The sequence below is a fragment of the Lagenorhynchus albirostris genome, chromosome 4 (assembly GCF_949774975.1).
Source record: "Lagenorhynchus albirostris chromosome 4, mLagAlb1.1, whole genome shotgun sequence".
Classification (NCBI taxonomy): domain Eukaryota; kingdom Metazoa; phylum Chordata; class Mammalia; order Artiodactyla; family Delphinidae; genus Lagenorhynchus; species Lagenorhynchus albirostris.
Window position 1 is genome coordinate 26,500,771 of NC_083098.1, and position 21,292 is coordinate 26,522,062.

Genomic DNA, 21,292 nt, shown 5'->3' on the forward strand with positions numbered 1-21,292 from the left:
ATACCATGTTCTTGGATTGGAAGAATCAACACTATGAAAATGACTATACTACCCAAAGCAATCTACAGATTCAATGCAATTCCTTTCAAAGTATCAATAGCATTTTTCACAGAACTAAAACAAAAAATTGAATAATTTGTATGGAAACACAAAAGACCCCAAAAAGCCAAAGCAATCTTGTGAAAGAAAAATGGAGCTGGAGGAATCAGGCTCCTGAACTTCAGACTATACTACAAAGCTACAGTAATCAAGACAATATGGTACTGGCACAAAAACAGAAATATAGATCAATGGAACTGGATAGAAAGCCCAGAGATAAACCCACACAGATACGGTCACCTAATCTTTGATAAAGGAGGCAAGAATATACAATGGAGAAAAGACAGCCTCTTCAATAAGTGGTGCTGGGAAAACTGGACAACCACATGTAAAAGAATGACATTAGAACACTCTCTAACACCATACACAAAAATAAACTCAAAATGGATTAAAGACCTAAATGTAAGGCCAGACACTATCAAACTCTTAGAGGAAAACATAGGCAGAACACTCTATGACATAAATCACAGCAAGATCCTTTTTGACCCACCTCCTAGATAAATGGAAATAAAATAAAAAATAAACAAATGGGACCTAAGGAAACTTAAAAGCTTTTGCACAGCAAAGGAAACCAGAGACAAGACAAAAAGACAACACTCAGATGGGAGAAAATATTTGCAAATGAAGCAACTGACAAAGGATTAATTTCCAAAATATACAAGCAGCTCATGTAGCACAATATCAAATAAACAAACAACCCAATCCAAAATGCATGGTAGAACTTAATAGACATTTCTCCAAAAAAGATATACAGATTGTCAACAAACACATGAAAGATTGCTCAACATCACTAATCATTAGAGAAATGCAAATCAAAAGCACGATGAGGTATCACCTCACACCGTTCTGAATGGCCATCATCAAAAAATCTACAAACAATAAATGCTGGAGAGGGTGTGGAGAAATGGGAACCCTCTTGCACTGTTGATGGGAATGTAAATTAATACAGCCACTCTGGAGAACAGTATGGAGCTTCCTTAGAAAATAAAAATAGAACTACCATATGACCCAGCAATCCCAGTACTGGGCATATACTCTGAGAAAACCATAATTCAAAGAGAGACATGTACCACAATGTTCATCGCAGCACTATTTGCAACAGCCTGGACATGGAAGCAACCTAAATGTCCACTGACAGATGAATGGATAAAGAAGATGTGGCCCCTATATACAATGGAATATTACTTAGCCATAAAAAGAAATGAAATTGAGTTATTTGTAGTGAGGTGAATGGATCTAGAGTCTGTCATACAGAGTGAAGTAAGTCAGGAAAAGAAAAATAAATACCATATGCTAACACATGTATATCGAATCTAAAAAAAAAAAATGGTTCTGATGCACCTAGGGGCAGGATAGGAATAAAATCGCAGAGGTAGAGAATGGACTTGAGCACGCGGGAAGGGGGAAGTGTAAGCTGGGATGAAGTGAGAGAGTGGCGTGGACATATATACACTACCAAATGTAGAATAGATAGCTAGTGGGAAGCAGCCACATAGCACAGGGAGATCAGCTCAGTGCTTTGTGACCACCTAGAGGGATGGTTTAGGGAGGGTGGGAGGGTGACACAAGAGGGAGGAGATATGGGGATATATGTATATGTATAGTTGATTCACTTTGTTATAAAGCAGAAACTAATACACCATTGTTAAGCAATTATACTCCAATAAAGATGTTAAAAAAATATAAAGCTTATCATACTAGCAAAAAAACAAAAACAAAAACAATGAAACAAAACAAATATCCTATGCTAACACATATATATGGAATCTAAAAAAAAAATGGTTTTGATGAACCAAGGGGCAGGACAAGGATAAAGACGCAGACACAGAAAATGGACTTGAGGACACGGGGAGGGGGAAGGGTAAGCTGGGACGAAGTGACAGAGTAGCATTGACAATATACACTACCAAATGTAAAATAGATAGCTAGTGGGTAGCAGCTGCATAGCACAGGGAGATCAGCTCCGCACTTTGTTAAGACTTAGAGGGGTGGGATAGGGAGGGTGGGAGGGATTAACAAGAGGGAGGGGGTATGGGGATATATGTATACATATAGCTGATTTACTTTGTTATACAGCAGAAATTAATACAACATTGTAAATAAACTATACTCCAATAAAAATGTTAATAAAATAAAATACTTAGGAATAAACCTATCCAAGGAGTTAAAAGACTTATATTCTGAGAACTATAAAAGATTGATAAAGTAAAGTGAAAATGATAAGGAAGAAATGGAAAGGTAGCCCATGCTCTTAGATTGGAAGAATTAATATCATTAAAATGGCCATACTACCCAAAGCAATCTACAGATTTAATGTGATCCCTATCAAATTACCCATGACATTTTTCACAAACCTAGAACAAATAATCTTAAAATTTATGTGGAACCATAAAAGACCCAGAATTGCCAAAGCAATCCTGAAGTAAAAGAACAAAGCAGGAGGCATAACCTTCCCAGACTTCAGACAATACTACAAAGCTACAGTAATCGAAACAGTGTGGTATCGGCACAAAAACAGACATATGGATCAATGGAACAGAATAGACAGCCCAGAAATAAACCACACACCGACAGTCAATTAATCTTTCACATAGAAGGCAAGAATGTACATGGAGAAAAGACAGTCTCCTCAGCAAGTGATGTTGGGAAAGTTGGACAGCCACATTTAAATTACTGAAGTTAGAACACACCCTCACACAATACACAAAAATAAACTCAAAATGGCTTAAAGACTTAAATATAAGACATGACACCAAAAAACTCCTAGAAAAGAACATAGGTAAAACATTCTCTGACATGAATTCTAGAAATGTTATCTTAGATCAGCCTCCCAAGACAAAAGAAATAAAAGTAAAACTAAACACATGGTACCGAATTAAACTTATAAGCTTTTGCACAGTGAATGAAGCCATAAACAAAATGAAGACAACCTATGGACTGCAAGAAAATATTCACAAATGATGTGACCAATAAGGGCTTAATTTCCTAAATATAAAACAGCTCATACAACTCAACATCAAAAAAACCCAACCCAGTCAAAAAATGGACAGAAGACCTAAACAGACATTTCTCCAAAGAAGACATACAGATGGCCAATAGGCTCATGAAACGATGCTCAACTTTGCTAATTATTAGAGAAACTCAAATCAAAAATACAAGCATCTCACACTGGTCAGAATGGCCATCATTAAAAAGTCTACAAATAATAAATGCTGGAGAGGGTGTGGAGAAAAGGGAATCCTCCTACACTGTTGGCGGGGATGTAAATTGGTGCAGCCACTGTGGAAAATAGTACGGAAGTTTCTCAAAAAACTAAAAATAGAACTACCATATGACCCAGCAATTCCGCTCCTGGTTATATATCGGAAAAATACAAAAACACTAATTTGAAAAGATTCACACACCCCAATGTTCATAGCAGCAGTATTTACAATAACCAACACATGGAAGCAACCTAAGTGTCTATCAACAGATGAATGGATAAAGAAAATGTGGTACATATACACAATGGACTACTACTCAGCCATAAAAAAGAATGAAATAATGCTGTTTGCAGCAACATGGATGGACCTAGAGATTACCATACTAGGTGAAGTAAGTCAGACAGAGAAAGACATATCATATGATAACACTTATATATGGAATTTAAAATACGATACACATGGACTTATTTACAAAACAGAAACAGACTCATAGACATAGAAAACAAACTTATGATTACCAAAGGGGAAGGGGAAGGAGGGATAAATTAGGAGTTTTGGATTAGCAGATACAAACCACTATATATAAAATAGATAAACAACAAGGTCCTACTATACATCACAGGGAACTACGTTCAATATCCTATAATAAACCATAAAGGGAAAGACTATGAAAAAGAATATATATATATATATGTGTATATATATAACTGAATCACTTTGCTGTACACCAGAAAATAACACAACATTGTAAATTAACTACACTTCAAAATATATATATATATATATATATATATGGATCCTTTTCCATACCTCAACCTAAAATAATACTTAAGCAACCAAATTAAAACATTTGATTATCTGTTGTTGTTGTTGCCAAGATACTTATTCAACCCTTCCCCTTAGCTTTCACAGTATAGAGCAGGAATTCAAATCCTGGAGTGGAAACTAAAATATTCCAGATGAGACCCCGGTTTAACAGGTGAGAAGTATTTTAAGATAACCTCAGGTCTCCAGAAGTTTCAAAAATAATTATAAAGACTATCAGTAACTGAAGGGGAAATCCAACACTTGTCGTGTGACATAGTAAGTGCTCAGTACAGGTTTATGAAAGAAAACATTTTTCCCTGAAGTTTTCTCTCTCTATCTAGGTTGGAACACAATGTTATTTTGTAGAAATTATTTTATAAACATGTTGAGGGATGCATTTATTTAACTGTTTAGGCTTAGGCCAGGTCTGCTACTATAAAGCAAGACAAATCAATCATTTTCTACTGATTCTGGGCAGTGTTAACAGCAGAATCAAATAATTAAATAATCAAAATGAGCTGGATAAAAGGGCACAGAGTTGGTGTGTTCCAAACAGACATTACATTGAATCCTTATACATCTCTTTTTCGTGTTCAAACATCTGCTTCTTTCCGGTGATTATTTGGAAAATAAAAGTTTAAGGGATAGCTGGGTTCATCATGCACAGGATGGTTATCAGTCTTTATGTGGAGGGACCACAACACTCACAGGTTGCTTGCTTCACTCATGGCTGGCCCTGCCTTCCTTGAGTAAATGTCTATACTCTCCTTATATCTATGTCTGTCCCTTACTGTTCATCCAGTGATGACTGCAGTGCATTGTATTTATTTTGTCGGGCACCTTATACATTTGATTGGTGTTGGTGTTTTGATCTTTAATTAATCATTTATTTAATATGTAATGATTATTATATTGGAATTGTAATTACATAATGAAGATCCACTTTCAAGGCATTACACATTTCAAATGCCTTTGGAATAACAATTTTGCCTTTTAAAACACCACTTTGTATGTGTTTGCAACTGAAATACAAATGGGAAGATTAGAATTTGACACAATCCACGTTTATTATTATTATTATTGCTACTACTACTACTACAAAATTATTTAACAGCTATATCTTGGATATAAGGTAACATACCAAAAACCAAGGCCATAACTTTGATAACTTTTTTTATTCTTACTCTATCTTGGCTTAAATATAATGCTGTGATTAAATGGAGTATACAGCAATCACAATACAATAAGTGAAGGCTATATCATATATTTTCCATGGAAAAATTTGTATCACAAATTGTTCATATATACTTTTGTTCAATTTTCTGTTTTAAAGGAAATATTGGGAATATTGGTTTTGCACCCAATTGTTTATCCAGACATGCTCAAAGGAGAGATGTCTTAATGGAAGAAGGACGATTGAAGCACAAAATGGAAACTTGCCTCAAAGAAGAGATCTGGAAAGGTTACGGTGAACCACAGTTACTGAAGCGTACTGTGTATCTCTGTGCTCTCTGCCTTTTTAACCTGTGAGATGTGACCTGATTTTTCCCTCTCATTCAATCAAGGTCATCACTAAACTTCCAGAATATCAAAAATAAAATAACATGAAGGAGGAAAAGACAAAGAAGAGTTTAGGTGTATATTTAAAAATACCACATTGGTTTAAAATAACTTACAATGAAAGGGTCACTTAAGAAGGGCACTGCTTAAAATTTAAGCAGGCAGTAATGGAAAGCGACAGACCTCAAACAATTTGTCTTTCACAGTTGAGTGAATTCACAGTGACAGCAAGACAAGGATGTGCTAACTTACCTCTGCAGGACCTTGGCTGTTGCTTCATAGGCTCTCCCCAGGCTGAGATCATCATCCAGGTCTGTAGAGATTTTAGCATAAGTGTTAAGGACCTATGGGGGAAGAGGAATCCTTATTAAACATATAACATGACCAGATTCACTGATGTTTCATTTCATAACAGAAAAGATTCAAATTAATAGTTGTTTTTCACATCACCATAAAATATTTTTTTGTTTATTAAAAATTCATGTTGGTTTGGTTTATTTTTATCTATAGTACAACTTGTTTTGCAGTGATCTCTTTGAGCCATGACAGTGAAGTCTTACTTTTGTAAAAGTAATTCTTTTCCTGAACAATCCAAAATCTTCCAATTGATATAACTTAGGGGTGAGTAAATAATTGGATGGTTTACAACATTATTTTCAAATATGGGACCACTATCTTAGGTAATATAAGGCAGATTATAATAGTCTACTAGGGTAGCTTAAATATCACTTTTCCTTCTATAAATAGCTGTTTGAAAAGCATGAATTTATGTGCCAGGCAATTTCTAAATCTATCATTTTATTAGAGGCATATCTCACAGTTTGTACACATATTCAGTATACACTAAAAATATTTCTTACAAATGTACTTCATTACCAACAATCTCTTCAATAATCAAAAGATTACGGCTGCCACAGCCAGACGTATGATCTTAACACTGACATCATCTGCATGGTATAATTTTCCTTTTTATTCTTTTTCCCTTTCAAAGGCCAGAAGAAGGAAAATATGTAAAATAAAATCCCCTTTTCCTCTTCCTCCTTCATTGTTACTTGAACCAACCTATTACACACATGAAGACACAGGAAATCTCCAAAGACCTCTATGGAAATCCTTTTTGCTCATTTTCTAAGAAGAAATTAGCAAAAGTCATTTGATGGCGTTGAGTGGGAGAGTCAGCATGAGGGAGGATGTACATCCGGCCTGAATTAGGCATCTTAGAAAGTTTGTGTATGAAAGGCGGTGTTGATATTCACCTTTACTTTCTTAAAGTTAATATTTGGGAAATAACTTCAGTGAGGCCATGTGATACCTCCTAATTTGTGTGTGTATGTGTGTCTGTGTGTGTGTGTGGTTTACAAGTGACTTGAAATAATACTGGTATTAAAACGTACTGATACATATTGACCCAGTATTTTAATTCCTGTTAAACCTGCAAAGTTCATCATGTTGGTTCTTCTTTTTAAGTCTCTTAATAAGCCTTGTATAAACCTGAGACTATTCTTTTCACTGTTGTGCAAAACTGATTCACCCAGATTAAGTCCGATATGACTTGACATTGAGCTTTCTGCATTAAGGGGCAGAACCTCTGAATTTTGTGAATTTGTAAGAGACCTTATTAAATCCAAATATCAAAATATTTAGGAAGAGACTGTCAAGTGTCTCTTTTGGTTCATATATGTTTTATATGGCATTCTAGAAACTTAAAGATTGAATATTATATATTTTGTGTCAAAAATAGTTCATTTTTCGGTAAATATTGTTACTGTGTGCCAATGTTGTGTTAAACCCTAGGAAATCTTAAAGAGAAGAGAGTATGCTTGCAAACCTTCGAGGCATTTATAGTCTAGTGGTACAGAGGTTTGCACTGATGCAGCTGTGTGAATTAGCTGAAAACAGATTTCTCCAGGGCTTCTGCTGTGCTTACTCTGCACCACTCTCCCACACTCCTGGCCACCATGAACCCGGAAGCAGTACAGTAGCATCCAGAAGTACCCAACATTATCTTAGGGCTGTGACTCCTTGGACCATGGTTAGGAGGGTAGTTTCCATGAGGAAGCTTCTATAGAATCAAGGAGCAAATACCAGCTCAGCCTGGGCTTCTGGTTTTGGCCTTGGACTTGATTCTATAGAAGCTTCCTCATGGAACCTGATGGGGTTTCCTGAAATGAACACCCAACTTAGAGTCAGAAGACTTGGATTCAAGACCTAATTCTACCACACCCAACACACCTGGCCCAAGAAATCTCCCTGAGAAGCTTTCCTCGAAGCAAAAAAGAAAACCTCCCTCTGAGAGTTGTTATGAGGCTGCTGTGAGATGATACAGAGTTCTATTTGAACCTGGGATGAGAAGTTTCTGGGACTCTGTTAACCAGCCATCAGTGAAGAGCTCCTGGAGAGTTCCCTCCTCAGAGTAAAGGTGACACATTTTATTTGTGACTTGAGAGAGTGCCTCTCTCAGCTTACATGCTTTACCTAAAAACAGGAAATATATAGGCAGTGGGAAGAACATAGTTCACTACTGGCCCAATAGGGAAATAATCAATTACACTGGACCCCCCCCCCATATCCACGGGGGCTACATTCCCAGACCACCAGTGGATGCCTGAAATCTTGGACATATACTATGCTTTCTCCTGTACATACATACCTATGATAAAGTTTAATTTATAAATTAGTCACAGTAAGAGGTTAACAACTATAACTTACAATAACATAGAACAATCATAACAATATACTGTAATAAAAGTTATGTAAATGTGGTCACTCTTTCTCAAAATATCTTACAAATTTAATGTATTTTGCATCTTAACTAAGCACTTATCACACACTGTGGCTATAACTTGCTGTTTGAGGTGTGACAGCAAAACTAGCATGAATTTCTTTTTCCTTCTTCACAGTTTCACAGATAGAAGATTCGTTCTTACTATAGATTTTAGCAAACTCAGCATACAATTGTTTTTCTTTCCTTCCTAAGTTGAGAACTTTCACCTTTTTACTTAAAGGAAGCACTCTGGGCTCTTCTTTGGCATATCCAAATTGCCAGCATCACTCGCCTTGCACTTTCGGACCGTTATTAAGTAAAATAAGGGTTATCTGAACACAAGCACTATGATATCTCAACAATAACCCAGTAACCTTGATGGCTACTAAGTGACTAATGGTCGGGATATGCTGGACAAGGGGATGATTCACGTCCGGGATGGATCAGGATGGAAGCCACAAGATTTCATCATGCTACTTAGAACACTGTACAATTTAAAACCTATGAATGGTTTATTTCTGGAAATTTCCATTTAATATTTTCAGACCTCGGTTGACCGTGGGTAACTGAAACTTCGGAAAGTGAAAGCACAGGTAAGGGGGGACTACTGTTCATGAAGTCAGTACTGAGAACCTTGAAAGTGCTACAGGGGAGCTCATCTAAATCAAAGACAGGGCCTCTGCTCCTCAGGAATGTGAGCTCTGACTGGAGAGAGCCGACTCAGGTAAAATCATAAGGGGAACACAAGACGAGACTCAGCAGATTGGTGAATTGTGTAGTCCAACCTAAGGGAAGTAGGAAGGATAGTGTTAAAAGAAAAAGGAAAAAAAGTAAGTGGAAAAATAACGAGATTACAAATTGTGTAGAAAATAACTGTTGGTGGGAATGTAAATTGATTCTTTTTTTGTAAATCCAAAAAAGAGGGGATATATGTATACATATAGCTGATTCACTTTGCTGTACAGCAGAAACTAACACTACATTGTAAAGCAACCGTCCCCCAATAAAAAACAAAAAACTAAAAACAGAGTTGCCATATGATCCAGCAATCCCACTCCTGGGCATATATCCAGAAAAGAAAAAAAAACTCTAATTCAAAAAGATACATGCACCCCAATGTGCATAGCAGCACTATTTACAATAGCCAAGATATGGAAGCAACCTAAATGTCCATCAACAGATGAGTGGATAAAGAAGATGTGGTACACATATACAATGGAATGTTACTCAGCCATAAAAAGAATGAAATAATGCCATTTGTAGCAACATGGGTGGACCTAGAGATTATCAAACTAAGTGAAATAAGTCAAACAAAGAGAAATATTATGTGATATCACTTATATGTGAAATCTAAAAAATAATACAAAAGAATCTATATACAAAATAGAAACAGACACACAGACACAGAAAACAAACTTATAGTTACCAAAGAGGAAAGGGAGGGATAAATTAGGAGTATGGGATTAACAGATACACACTTACTATATATAAAATAGATAGGTGTAGTAACCTATAATGGAAAACAATCTGAAAAAATATATATAACTGAATCACTTTGCTATATACCTGAAACTAACAAAATATTGTAAGTCAACTATACTTCAATTTTAAAAAGCATGAATATTAAATATCTCAAAAAACCCAAATTGTGTAGAAAATAAAGATGTTTTATATTGACCTTACGGTAAATTATGTTACCTGCTTTTTAATTAAGGTATAATTTACAAATTAATAAATATTGATCAACTTGAATCATCAGACAAATAGGAATCTTCTTTACAAAGATTACTTCAAGTGAGAAAATACAGTGTGGAAATCTGAGGGATCCACTGTACTTGACTGAATACCCCTGTGGCATGCAATATGTTGGAAACAAATCCAGGGTGTGGAAGGTTAAATTCTGTCATTGCAAATCAGAGATAAGAGGAGAGAAAAAAAGAATCTCAGGTGAAAAATATTTTGATGAGTTCAAAATTCATTATATATCCTTAAATTTTATGGACAATGAACTTAATCAATCTTTGTCAAAAGACCAAGGAAAACACTGCTTAAGCGTGCTACTATGTCAATTTCAATGAGCATGATTACAAGATTACCAAAGTTGGAAAAGTCAGTTCATGTACCTAATAAAAATTGAGTGCTTTGTGGCCACTCAATCACATTGCTCCAATGATTTCCCTGAATAATGGAGATGAAGTTTTGAAAGCTATTGTACTAGAAGTTTTAAAGGCAATGGACTTTATCTTCCCACTGAAATAAAACTGATTAACTTGAAAAGATATTTTCAAATAAAATCCAGGTTCTTAAAATGAGATAATTTCTATTGGTTACCTAAAAGTGAAACCAGTAGAACACTTAACATAAAAAATGAGTGTGCAAAAGAATAATGCTGGCAATATGCTACAAGTTCTTTGAAGAACTGTTTGCTGTAAAATCAAATTTTAAGGATCATTAATTCATTTTGCTGCAATAGCCTTCAAGGAAACATTGGATTTAAGTCAAGATTGTCATTGGTCAAGTAAGTGAGTGGTGTATATATATATATATTTATATATATATGTTGTGTTTACATAGATAGATATACACGAATATTAGACTATATCTATATCTATATCTAGAGAGATTGAGAAAGAGAATAGAAAAGGAGCCTGGTCCCCCCGGAAGATTATAAGAATAAATTCTGTGCCTGAGCACCTTTAAGGCAGGAAACATAAGAACGCATTACTATGTCTAATAATATCAGACACCCGGTTGTTTTCTTTCTTCTACATCTTTAGGATTTCCAATGATCAGGGCACCTTGGAACAAAAGAAAATGAACTATCTGATATTGATGCCCCTTCTTGTCTTCCACTATTTTCCCATTCCTTACTCCACTGCAGTTCCTCTCTTAGAGTCCCTTTATTTTAGACATTAAAACAGAAGAAATTCCAGAAATCATGGCCCTCATATTTGCTTTCAAAACTGAAACTTACTTTAAACTACTATGATGATGATCACTCCTGGCCTAATTTTCCCAAATTAGATGGAATTCTCTCCCTACCCCTCTGCCCAGCCAGCCATTATAAGAAAACACTGTCCCCTTCATTTGTTTTAAACCTTTTTTTAATTTTAAGATAATTGTAGATTCATATGCAATTGTAAGAAACAATACAGAGCATGCTCATATATCCTTCAGCTTTTCCCAGTGGTTAAATCTTGCACAGCTATAGTATATCACAACCAGGGAATTCACAATCCACCCACCTTTTTTCACCAGTTTTACACACACTCGTGTCCGTGTGTGTGTTTGTGTGTGTGCACCCACGCATGCACATATGGCATGTTAATTTTATGCCATTTCATCACATGTATATATTCACGTAACCACCACCACAGTCAAGATATAGAAAAGTTCTATCACTACAATGATCTCTCATACTACCCTTTCTCAATTAATTTTTAATATGTTTGCTGCTTAGAAGAGAGATAGATGGAAAAAATTTTTTTCTCTTTTCCTTAGGTTAAAGAAAGGTCTGCCTTGGGTTAAAGAAAGGTCTGCCTTGGGAAAAATTCTGAAATAACTTGGCATCTGACCTCTTCCCTTTTGGTACACCTCCCCTACCTTGTGTGTTTGTATCTCCTCAGGGAAATTTCCTCAGTTAAGTGACAGAAGAATAGTAGTTGATTAAACAAATTTATACTTTGGTATGAATGACTCAAAAATCATTAATCCTCCCAGAAGAAGTTGTTGTTTTAAAAAGAGGATGCTAAAAATAAAAAATAAAAAAAAATAAAAAGAGGATGCTTTGTAGGTCCCAATTATTTCTTCTGGGAGGAGTGTTTTGCAGTCTAACAAAGGGAAATGAAACAATTCAGATAGTGTCTGGCAGGATAAATTGGGGCAAAGGTTATTAAAAAAAAGGCCAGCCTTGTCTTGAAATTCCACCTTATGATATGATCCCTTAAGCAGGTACTGATTTTTATAACCTCCTTTGGGGTCTACTTCTGTGCCTTCAGATTTTCTAGACGCTCCACATGCTTTTCCACAATGTTCCTTATCACGGTGGTGTGGAAGAGATGAAAACAGGGAGGAGGGAAATGTGAAGCAGCAGACGTGAAAATCAGGCATTTGTAAGTCACCGTTCCCTGAAACAATAACTACATGCTATTTCCATTCCCTCTTGTTACCACTTTTTTCATAATGCTTAGCCTTCAGAACCAATGTATCATGCAAAGAACTCTTCCAGTACATTCCATTCCATCATTAGATGTGACTGCGGGATAAAATTATGTGTGTGTGTGTGTGTATATACACACACACACACACACATAATTTTTATGGCTGAGTAGTATTCCATTGTATATATACCACATCTTCATTATCCATTCATCTGTCAGTGGACATTTAGGTTGCTTCCATGTCTTGGCTATTGTAAATAGTGCTGCTATGAACATTGAGGTACATGTATCTTTTTGAATTAGAGTTTTCATCTTTTCCGGATAGAGATATATCCCTACTCTTAAAGACCTTACTATCTAAGGCAATAAGACATACAGACGCAGAAACTATATAGTGCTATAAGCCTGCATAAAGAGCTAAAATTTTTTTTAACTCATTCAACAAATACTGAGTGTTTTCTATGGGCCAAGCTTTGTTCTAGGTGCTAATGATATAGCAGCAAATCCCTGGCCCCCATGCAGTCTACGTTGTATTTAGGTGATGGGGAGATAATTTGTAATTAAATAAATAAATGAATAAATCTCAAATAGTAATAAGAGCAATGAAGAAAATACAATGAGGAAAGGCTTCCTATAGAAAGGGAAACAATCTGCATTTTAAAGGAATGATAGAATTGGGTCCCTACTGAGAGGAGCTTACGCCAAGGACTGGAGACAGGAATGGGTGATACAATGAGGAAAAAAAGCTTTCCCAGGTACATAGTAGCAACGATGACCAATAGAAAAGTTTGCTTTAAGGTTCCTGCATAGAATGTTTTTTCTAGTAACATCCACTAACTAATCACAGTTTTAACTGATGGTATGAAGTGACAAACTTTCAAGCTGCAATTTATCTTTCTGATGACAAAGAAAGAATTTGACTATTGTTTTGAAGGTAAGGCAGGTCCTTCACTTTCATCCTTTATTCTACATGTACATAAAAGCAGTCTTTTGCAGGACATTTTTATTCATAGTTTTTGTCTTTTCTGCTTTCTAGGCAGCTCAACGTGTTTGGTGAAAAATGCCACATGTAAGATGGTGCAGTTGGCTGCCTTGTTTCCCAACATTCCAAGTTTTCCAAATTTTATGCAGAGTTATTCTCATGCCTAGGAAAAGGAGAGGAAATACTTTTATTTCTCCTTCAGGCATAGCACAGAGCACGAACAACTCAAACTAATACGGATCAGTGACATGAAGTTTAAATGGGTCTCTGTGCTCTGGCTGGTGACCCGAACTGCCATTGTTTCTGTAGGAAAATAACCCATGGAAAATATCATATAAAATAAGTTACAGCATCTAGCCTACTTGAGATGGACATTTTGTAGTTTTTGAAAATTTTCTGTAAACTCCAATTCTACTTTTATTTCATATTTTTCGTATTTTTTTCTATGTAAATTCCTTTCCCCACTTACTACCCTCCCCCCACTGCTCTCTTCCTTAGTTAATTTAATACTTGAAATCAGTAGGGACCCCTACTCTGAGGGCATAGACCAGGCTTTGGAAGGGCCTATGGGAAAATTAATCAAATCTCCCTCTGGGTGTTCAAAGTTTCTCCAAATATCATAGGCTTTCAATTCAGGCAGGTTCACTACAGAGCTGAGTGACATATGTCAAGTGATTTAATGCCTGTGAGTTTATTTCCTCGGGTGTAAAATGAAAATTAGTAAAGTCTACCTTGAGATGATGTTATAAGTTTCCACTAAGATGAGGAATTTAAAAGTACTTAACAAAAAAAAAAAAAGTACTTACCAAGGATTTGAAGGAAGCAAGTGCTTAGTTTCCCCGAGTGCTTATCTAACCATCTAACCTATTGGTTCTCACATGGGGGCGATTTTGCCTCCTGGGAATGTCTGGAGACATTTTAGGTTGTCGTCATTGGGAGAAGCCAGGGATGCTGCCCAATAGCCTACAATTCACACAATACCCACCCCCATAAAAAAGAATGATCCAGCTCCAAATGTGAATAGTGTTGCTGTTGAGAAATCCTCACGAAGCCTTTTCTTGAACAATTTTCCTGATGGGAAACTATCCTCTTGTGAGACTACTCAATCATTGGAGAGTTATGTGAAAAATCTATTGGTTAAGTGGAAGCAAAATCTGCAACTCTGCCTGCTAGCCAAGGTTGTGTTTTGTGGGACAAGATGAGCGCATCCTTCCTCCATGTGACGGCTCTTCCAATACTGAAAGAAAGCTGTTTTTCCTCCTCAAAGCATCCAAACTTATAGAGGCATCCAGGATGCTCTGAAACATGTGAGAATGAAACCCCAGAAGCTGTACTACATTTGAACGTTTAATTTCTAATTTTGTCTACAAGTCTAAGAGTCCTAGAAGAGTTTAAATAAAGCCACCTGGACCAAAATACATCTATAAAACCATAAGGGGCACCCATCGGACTTATCTGTAAATAAGTTATGAGTCCATTGCCTAGGGTACGTTTTTTATCTCTTTCTTCCTTGCCCACCATAAAAAGGCAGCAGAGCTAACACTTTGTTATACAATCCCTGCACAAACCCCAAATTGTGCCATTTCATAACAAAGGTTCAGCACTGAGCTCAATACAGTGCATTACTTTGAGGAGGAAAAGGCAATGATACAGATTTATTCTTGTGAAATAAGAAATATAGAAATAAAAAAATCAAGTTTGCCATCTTGAGCTTGAAATCATTGTCAAATCTTATCGGAAATACATTTATTCTGATTTCTGGCAATCTAACCCCCTTTAGCCATTTCACAGTTGGTGAGCAGAAAGGATGTTTCTGCCTCATTTACAGCGTCTGAACATGATTCAGACAATCAACTGCAACATTAGTCAAAGAAATCAGTGGCTAATGATTTCTGACAAGCCCTGCAGTAACAGGCTGAGGACCAGACTGGGTAGCAACAGCATTCAGAGCATTTTACTAGAGCCAGGAATAGGCAATGGGAGAAGATGATAACAACAGAGGTAAACAGAACTGGTTTCCCATCACTTAAAGGCTCTTATACACTTTCTGTGAAGGCATAGTATCTGACATGCGATAAATACAGTAATCTTTTGCTACAAATATGTTATATTGAATGAACACTGAGGACAGTGAAGTGTGCAGCTCTGCAAACAATAACACATGAAAGTAGTTATATATTTTGCATTCTGCTGAAACTATATCCTTAAGTTAGGAGTAGTCTTGCCTTGCTATTTACACTGATCATTTGGACAGTGTACTCTTTCTCCCTGAAATGCATTACTCATCATTTGGACTGTTTACATCACCTGACACATAAAGTGAGGGCTGAATAGTCCAGAGCAGAAAAGAACTGAGTGTTAAAAGATATGAGCTCTCACTTCTCTTTTGCCATGAGCTCAGGGTGTGACCTCGGACAGGTCACTTTGTTAACTTGAGCTTCAGTTTCGAAGACTGAAAGATAAAGGGGCAGGACCAAATGATCTAGAATTCTCCCTTCCAAAAATATGATTTTGATTTTAGACTCTACATGGCTATATTTACTAATTGAAGATATGCCCTAATTATTTTCAATCGTTTATCTTTGGCTTTAAAAATCCCTGATGAATTTATTTTATGTTTAAAAATACTTTTTAAAACACGAGAAACAAAATGATGAGTCATTTCATTCAGTTGAAATTTTATTTTCAGCCTTCCCCCTCATTTGAAAAAGCTTGCATATTCTTAATGAACTGCTTTAAAAAAATGTCCCTACCATGCAATAGGTGATAACAAGGAGAGCTAAATCTACAAAGCTTTTGGTTCATATTAAATACCAATTGTTACAAATGCAATGATCAGTGCTCTTCAAGAACAGCAATTTTTTTACAGCCTGAAATATTTAAAAATGTGATGAAAATTCAAGGTTATCCTTAAATTCATAAAATTAGAATTGCTAGTTAATCTCTCACACAGTAGGAGTTTACATTGTATTTTCAAAAGCTATAAGGATAGAAATATATCTCAAAAACTTCCAAGAATTTTCTTTCAGCAGAAACTCTCTCTCTACACATTCAATATAGAGATGCCTCTCAAACCCCAAAACAATGAAATAGAATTCCACTTACAGTTAAAAACAAAGTTTCCTCAGTAGTAAATTGGAACATATTGCTCAATACTGCCATTTTCTAAATTGGTCATTATACTTGTATACTATGTTAACAAGGGACATATTCATGAAGAATTTCTATTCTAATTCTCAACTATTTTCTATACTTTGAATCAGAAAGCATGCAAACTTTTATCCTGTGCAGCCCAATCATGGTGTGAGTTATAGTTATAGGTCCTTGAAAAGAAAATTTCCCTGCCCTTAATCTCCTGCAAGGGAAATCCATAGGAGGTTTTGCTTTATATTTTGTTAGAAGGCCGGTGCTCAAAGGCAGTTCAGTCATCTGTGCAGTGATCTGACATGAAAATATTCAGTGGAAGAGTAGAGTGATTAGTTAGTTCAATCACGTTCTCTTAGGAAATCCAGACCCATTGAGCAGTTGGTAATGGCAAAAGAGAGAAGGTGCTCAAAGACCACCAAGAGCGTGATCAAGTTATGTCAACAGAGTGGGTCAGACTGACGGCTACTGCTGAGGAGATAATAGGGAAACTCAGCCCCTCTTCTCCCAGGGCTCCTCCAGTTCCCAGGAGTCTTTCAGTTTATGAAGCCCAACTGTCTGCTCATCCTGGGTACTCATGGGCCATGATCTCCCTCATGGCCACAGGAATCTTTGCAATCAATCCCCTTGCCTGAGGTAATCTGAATGAATCTCTTTCTTGCACCCAAAGAAAAAAACGGAGAAGTTTTAGCTCTAGAGGACCCTTTTATTCTGCCTTGAATCCCAAGTTTCATCCTTGATACAAAAAGGAAGATTTAGGATACAGAAATCTTTTTTTTTTTTTTTTCACGAAAACCTAACTTGGTAGATATTGCCTTGCTCTGAACCAAAAAACAAAATAAAAGCCCCTAAAATCAAACCAAAAAACCCCATTTGAACTTGAAATTCCAAATTGAACATTAACTTTATTCTCTATTGTATCCACTGATGCAATGCACGTAATTGATTCTCTGGATTGAGAGTTATGAGGCAACAAAACTTGGGGGACAGATTTTAAAAATTAGTTTAGCGTCTTAAAAAATATTATTTCAATTAAACTTCTTATTCAAAAATCCTCAGTATTTGCCAAGAAAAAAAAATAGGGCCTTCTAACAAAATATAAATATTTCTTCAAGGGAGAAATAAAAGGGTTCTCTAGAGCTAAAGTGGCAAGGACGTAACTTCAAGCCTTTTCTCCTTCCATGTTTGTCAGTGAAAGACAATACGGGTGGATTCCTTCTATGGCGAGAGACACAGGTTATATAAAATGATTAGAGATCTCATTGTCAGAAAAGATTTGGGGGGAAAAGTTTGCATATTTTTTTAAACTAAGGAAGTCTCCAATTCCACTTGATTATGTTTATGGGAGGATGAAAAGTGAGTGTGACGAGCGACTCTATTACACCTATGATAACATTATCAGTAATTTCAGTTCTCTGTTACTTATGGAGACTAAAGATGGTGATGGCAAACGGGATCAAATGAAGCGCCAGTCAAATCTAATCTGACCAAACATGTATGGTCACTTTGTCCATGCAGAAACGGCAACAATTATGGCTTGCTGGAATGGGCAGGACTCTGGGAACCTCCCTCTAGCCACATAGACCTCCCACTGTCAGGAATAAACTCAGTTCTCTCTACTTCCACGCCCCTCTGCCTGCATTGCTCTTTCTTATTTCACGCCTGGCTCCTCCAGTGCCTGTCCTGCGCTCCCCAGGCCTCCACCACACCGACCACTTCTCTGTGCTGTTCCACCGCTTAGCAAAGCACTGCATGTATCTGCTTAATAATATTTATCTCTCTCCAATCAGATCGTAGCTGCCACGAGATCAGGAACCACATGTGTTTTGCTCTCCATTGCACCCCTAGCTCCTAGTCTTACGTTAACATAGAATATTGTTGAACGAATATGGTAGAGCTTTTGGAAGGTGCTGGTGGTAAAGTACCTGCAGAAGCATTAATGTGGATATAATGAACTGTTGTATTACATAATTACTATTATATATAACTATTTACTTGGCTTAAAGGAAATTAAGCTCATAAATCAAGTATTATATAATATTATTACATATAATGTATGTTAGAGCTTGTTATTTATTAATTATATTACATAATGTTTTGCATTATATCTCAATAAAGGAAAAAAGATGGCACTTTAAAACTATGGCAACTGGAAAGTATGTGAACATTTTCAGTTAACAGCCATCCTAGAGAGTTCAAGTATCAGCAAACAAGCCAGATTCCTAAAGGAAGACATAAATGACACTTTTTGGGGGAGGGGCGGTGCCGCGTGCCTTGCGGGATCTTAGTTCCAGGGCCACGGCAGTGAAAGTGTGGAGTCCTAACCACTGGACCGCCAGGGAAGTGCCTAAATGACATTTTAAAATGACGTAAGAACCCCCCCCCATCTAAATGTGTGCCTGTTTCATCCAGTCACATTCCCAAATAAATAGCTTTCCCCCATTACGAGCCCATGTGGCATTATGCTCAGTGAGTACACGCAGATCAGAGGTTGAAATTATGTTAGATTCGTCATGGCATCTTGAGGAGTAATTCTTCCTGTCTTTGGAAGAAATATAAAAGAGTTTTTTTCTCTCTTTTAATCTAGAATGGTGAGCAACTACAGTTTCTGCCTTCACAAGCAACAAGTTAATACGGAGAGTGAAAAGCCACTAGCTCGGCGACACACCAAGCTCCTCCGCTTCTCGTGAAATGGCCACTTAGCAACCTCCTCCCATTGGACCATTTTGCACAAAACGGTTTCTGGTTCCGCAGGGAAGGATCAAGGAGGGTTCTATACTAGCGAGTGACGATCTAGAAGGTTTTAATAAACACTAATCCTGTGAAAATTTCTATATTTCTGCATGAACCAATTACCACTAGGAGATGTGTCTTTCCCCTGGCGGTAAAGCCATCATCTATTCATAATCCCTCCTACTAGATTTCTTCCTCATTTAAGGCAGGATTCAATAAAATTTCATTTTGTTTCCTCCTTCTCAGAAATCCATAAAAGCCTTGAAAAACATTTTGAGCATATTGTGTCTGTACAATTTGATATCCTTTCCACCACAGGCCATTATTCTGGTAAACTCGGTAAACCCTAATTTAGGTCCACGATGTAATGCTTTCATAACTGGCTGCGCGAAAATGTTTCTTTAAAATAAAACATGGTAGGAAAGTCTTCCTCTGAAGGCTTGAACACAGAGGAAGCTTCATCTATTACCCTTTCACCATGATAGACGAGACAAGAAAACAATTTATGAGTCATTTCCATTCTGACAGATGTGACAATGACGGGAAATGCGAAGCCTGCCAAGAGCTTTTATCAAGTAGGTTATAACGACGACTAATAAGTGTAAATAATAAATCGCTGGAATCTTAGGGGAAATGCTGGCAATATGAAACGGTTTTGGGTACTTCGGATGGGGCTCTGCTTCTCTTGGAATTCCCTGCCTTCCCAGTAGAGTTTTGGCCTGACAATAAACAACAGTTTAGTACTTTATCTAATCCTAGCCAGGAGGTGAGTTCAACAGCAAGCTTTTGCAGATGTTCACATCCAATAATCTATCCATAATTGATGAAACAGGGAGGTCAGATGTAATGGCTGCTACTATTCCAGCAACAAATAAATGGTTATTGACAAAACAAGCCAGCGTGGCACAGAGCGCGGAGCAGTGACAGGCGGGTGACAGGGCTGAGCAGAGGCAGGGAGGACGCCAGGATTCCTCAGCAAGCCGAGAGGCAGTAGGGCACACTGACACACAAGCAGATGCAGGGGACTTGAAAAGGAAAAGGGAGGTTGCTGAAGTACAAAAAGAAAAAAAGGGGAGACATTTGGAGGCAGAGAAGAAAAGGATGGTGGCCCAGGGTAAGGCTGGGGACCCAGGTAAGTACAAATCCGTGCGGTTCAGAAATACCTTTGAATGCGTGCACCGTGATGCAGCCGTCTGGTGGCTGCTTTCATCACCGGCGTGTCTTTGCTCACATCGCTGGCTGTCACACTGTGCCGCCCAGGTGACTCTACCACCAAAGTGTATGCGTGGGACGCTTTGGTGTCCAAACCTCCCACTGAGGGATATTCATTGACATTCCATTTAACACTGCAGATACCGGTTTTTCTTCCGTATATATTAAAAAAATTCTAGGAAAATCATGTGTGCAATTTAAACCATATTTTTAGATAAGCCAAAGATGCATAATTTTGTGGCTGGAAAATTTCTCAAGACTGAGACTAACTCTGAAATACATGCTGCTTAAAATCAAATTTACCGCAAAGGAATGGGAGTGGAAGGCAAAGTTTTCTTTAATAATGAAAAACAAACATGGCACTCTAGAACCTCAACCTGGGCAAAGAGTATAAGAAATGCACTAATCGAGTATACTTTTATTGACTGAATAAAATTCAAGATAGTTAAACATAAATAAACAGCTGAAATCCTACATTTCTATTCCAGTGCTAAAAAACAATGTTCTTTTTACACAGTTTACTATGTAGTATTATAAGATGAAGAATGGTAGAATGAAATGGTAGTTATTATTGCTATAGGTAGTTGTAAAGAGGCTTGGGACAGAGATGTTTGAAATATTAATATTC

General features: G+C 36.9%; 1 protein-coding gene across 3 annotated transcripts in view; it reads right to left on the minus strand.

The window, feature by feature from the left end:
- The window catches only part of TTC29 (tetratricopeptide repeat domain 29), a 255,369-nt gene that overhangs the window by 126,984 nt on the left and 107,093 nt on the right, over positions 1-21,292 (minus strand). For all 3 annotated transcript variants that reach the window (XM_060147135.1, XM_060147136.1, XM_060147137.1), the window contains exon 9: positions 5,922-6,013. In XM_060147135.1, coding sequence (XP_060003118.1) covers positions 5,922-6,013 — 92 coding nt within the window. The remainder of the gene's footprint in view (positions 1-5,921; positions 6,014-21,292) is intronic.